General features: G+C 36.1%; 1 protein-coding gene across 1 annotated transcript in view; it reads right to left on the bottom strand.

The window, feature by feature from the left end:
• Positions 1-734: 734 nt before the first annotated feature.
• Positions 735-3134, bottom strand: part of EIF4G3 (eukaryotic translation initiation factor 4 gamma, 3) — a 128575-nt gene continuing 126175 nt past the window's right edge. Inside the window, exon 23 of the mRNA XM_012659254.1 lies at positions 735-1205. Within this exon, the coding sequence (XP_012514708.1) occupies positions 1024-1205 (182 nt within the window). The 3' untranslated portion in view covers positions 735-1023. The remainder of the gene's footprint in view (positions 1206-3134) is intronic.

Below are 3134 nucleotides of genomic sequence, written 5' to 3'. Positions count from 1 at the left end.
ATGTGCATGTTAGCACGCACACGCGCACAAACACACATACCACACACACACACACACGCGCGCGTGCTCCTCAGAAGTGATTTGGATTAGACAACGAATAGCCAGATAGCCTCCCAGGAATGGGCACACATATAGCAGCTGTCAAAAGGAGAAGTCACTTTACTTTCTTTTAAACTTGCAATGTTTGTCTTTATTTTGTTCTTTATATTTTGAATGTGAAAAGAAATAGTATTGAGTCAATTTCTTTTTGTTGTTTTTTTTTTTAAATATTTGTTCTATGTATTTACAAGCCTTAAAGTTGCTCTAAAGATTTCAAAAGTATTAAGAGTACTTTTCCCAGGGTAGCACTTTTTTTTTAAACAATTCTTGGAGTTCTCTGGTCCACAGCATTTCCTTCTGTTCCAAGGTTATGTATGTTCTGATTACTATTGTGATTTTTTAATTTTCTGAAGCAAGCTGAGAGGCAGGCAGAAAGATTTGATGCCAAAAAAAAAAATATATATATCTTTCTTACCTTGTTCACCCCAAACTGTCTCAAATCTGGACTAACTACTATGCCTTAAAACAAACGTGAGGTGCATCTGAAGGGGAGGGAAATTTATTTCTCTGCTTTTCTATTATACAAGTTGTTTACAGAAACTGCAAATTAAAAAATTACACTGGCATTTGCAGTCCTTAAAATAAATTAAAAGTTCTCAACTTTTTTTTTTTGCTAAACATGTTTTTTTTTTTTAAAGTATGAGTCCTTGTTTAAAAAGAAAAGATTAAAACAGAAAATATTTTCTATAAATAATATATGTATTTTGGTTTTAGTGCTCCCGCCCTCAGGTTTGAAGTTTACTTTTTTCCAGTACCTTTTTCCTCCATGATCACCTTTTTTTCTCTTTCCCCTCTCCCACTCGTGCACACGTGGGGGTTTCTGCGAGAATTGGCCTTGCTGCACTGTGATTGGCGAAGACGTGAAACTTTTTAAAAAAATACTTATATTGTTTTTCTTTTGTTTCGTTTTGTGTATTTGAAGTTTTAGTTATCCTCAGACTCCTCTTCTGCTTCCCGCAGCCACGTGAAGAACGCTGTGACAGATTTCAGGGCCACGCCCTTCCCATTCTGCTCTGCAGGGTCCTTGCTGCTCTCCCACTTGTAGAAAGCATCCTCGGAGATCACCTCCTCATCATATAGGCAATCAAAAAACATCCGTAGCAAATCTGCAAAGGGGTGAAAATAGACCATAAGTTTTAGGGCACTGTAGTTGTGAGGAATAACATGTATTTCTAAGTAAGTAAGTAATGAATGAATACACATTAATTCTCCCAGAAAAAAGCAATAATGACAATCTATCATACTTGCTCTTGATTATAGTACAACAACTGTTTAAAGAAGAGGAAAAGAAGATTTAAGCAGTCTAAGTTATTTCTTACTCCTATTACTTTGTTAAATTTGAACTATTATACTGGTGAAGCTGTTTCACATTACGTAGTTCTCAACCTAAACACTTCAAAAATTAAACATAAGAGTAATTTTTTACTTTCTCCTTTATATATTTCTGTATTGCTTGAGAGTTTATAGTATTATTTTTACAAATTTTTTGAGGAAAGGCAGGATATGCTTTTTCCCCCTTCTAATGTTCTGTTTTAAAAATGAAAAGAGTAATCATTCACATGGAAAACATGGGCAAAGCTATCTCATCTGCGTTTTAGCCAGTCAAACTGCAGTTGTTATTGTTTTAAATTTCCAAGTTATCTGAGTAGTTTTAATTCTGTTTTACTCTTACAGTGGAAACCTTGTTTATATTCTTCAAAAAAGAGAGGAAGTTTGTAGAGATATTAAGTCTCAATAGATGGTTTTATTTATATATAAATATATCTTACATAAATAAATAATTCCTTCCTTACAGGCTCTTAAATTCCTTTTTAGTCAGCTCTCTGCTCATTCAAATTAAGGGAGGGAGGTAACAGAATAAACAACAAATGCTAATAAATACTAAGTTTAGAATGAGTCATACTAAAACTTTTCTTTAGATTTATCTTTGTAATTATATTAGTCAAGCTAATATTGAAATCACTTTTCATTCTCTAAACCCCAGTTGGTCTATGGGGAAATGGAAGCAAGTGGCCAGGATTCTGCTGCTGGTAAATCTAGAAATAAATATTTCTCCATTAATTACTGAAGCTGATAATTATGGGAGATACTTTAATTTGACTGGCTGAGCACATTTCATTTCATCTGACCACTTAACCAGCTAATTTAAAAAGTTATGTGTCCTATTCCTGTAAGAATAGAAAAAGGAAGCCATAATGTTCAATGACCTTTCAAAGGTCTTGAGAGGAAGAAAACAAAATCAGATTAAATTCTCTGATTTAGACTTAGATGTCTCTTCAGGAAAAGAGGAAAAGATTTTCTCTGAGGAAAATCTGTTTCAATCTTTTTTTTTTTTTTTGAGACAGAGTCTCACTTTGTTGCCCAGGTTAGAGTGCCATGATGTCAGCCTAGCACACAACAACCTCCAACTCCTAGGCTCAAGCAATCCTCCTGCCTCAGCCTCCGGAATAGCTGGGACTACAGGCACATGCCACCACCATGCCTGGCTAATTTTTACTATTTTTAGTAGAGACGGGGTCTCACTCTTGCTCAGGCTGGTCTCGAACTGAGCTCAAGCAATCCTCCGGCCTCAGCCTCCCAGAGTGCTAGAATTACAGGTGTGAGCCACCACACCTGGCCACCATCTTTTCTTTTATTTCCCAGAGGGATTCACCAGCAGTAGGAAAGAAGGAAAAGTTTACAAAAGCCAAAACCTAAAGTAAATACCAAAGAACTACCGTTAGTGCTATCTCTAAAATAGCCACGCTCTATCCACTTTCACAAATTTCAACTGAAATTTCAAAATGTAAGAGGATTCATTAATTAATAAGTATCACTAAGACTTCAGTGTGCAAGTTACCTTATTTGTATGGTTAGCAAAGAATTAATCATAACCGGCTGGGCGTGGTGGCTCACGCCTGTAATCCTAGCACTCTGGGAGGCCGAGGTGGGTGGATCACTCAAGGTCAGGAGTTCGAGACCAGCCTGAACAAGAGCGAGACCCCCATCTCTACTAAAAAATAGAAAGAAATGATCTGGACAACTAAAAATATATA

This window comes from Propithecus coquereli, unplaced genomic scaffold (genome assembly GCF_000956105.1).
Source record: "Propithecus coquereli isolate 6110/MARCELLA unplaced genomic scaffold, Pcoq_1.0 Scaffold600, whole genome shotgun sequence".
NCBI classification, from domain to species: Eukaryota; Metazoa; Chordata; class Mammalia; order Primates; family Indriidae; genus Propithecus; species Propithecus coquereli.
This window is presented reverse-complemented; position numbering and strand designations above follow the sequence as displayed.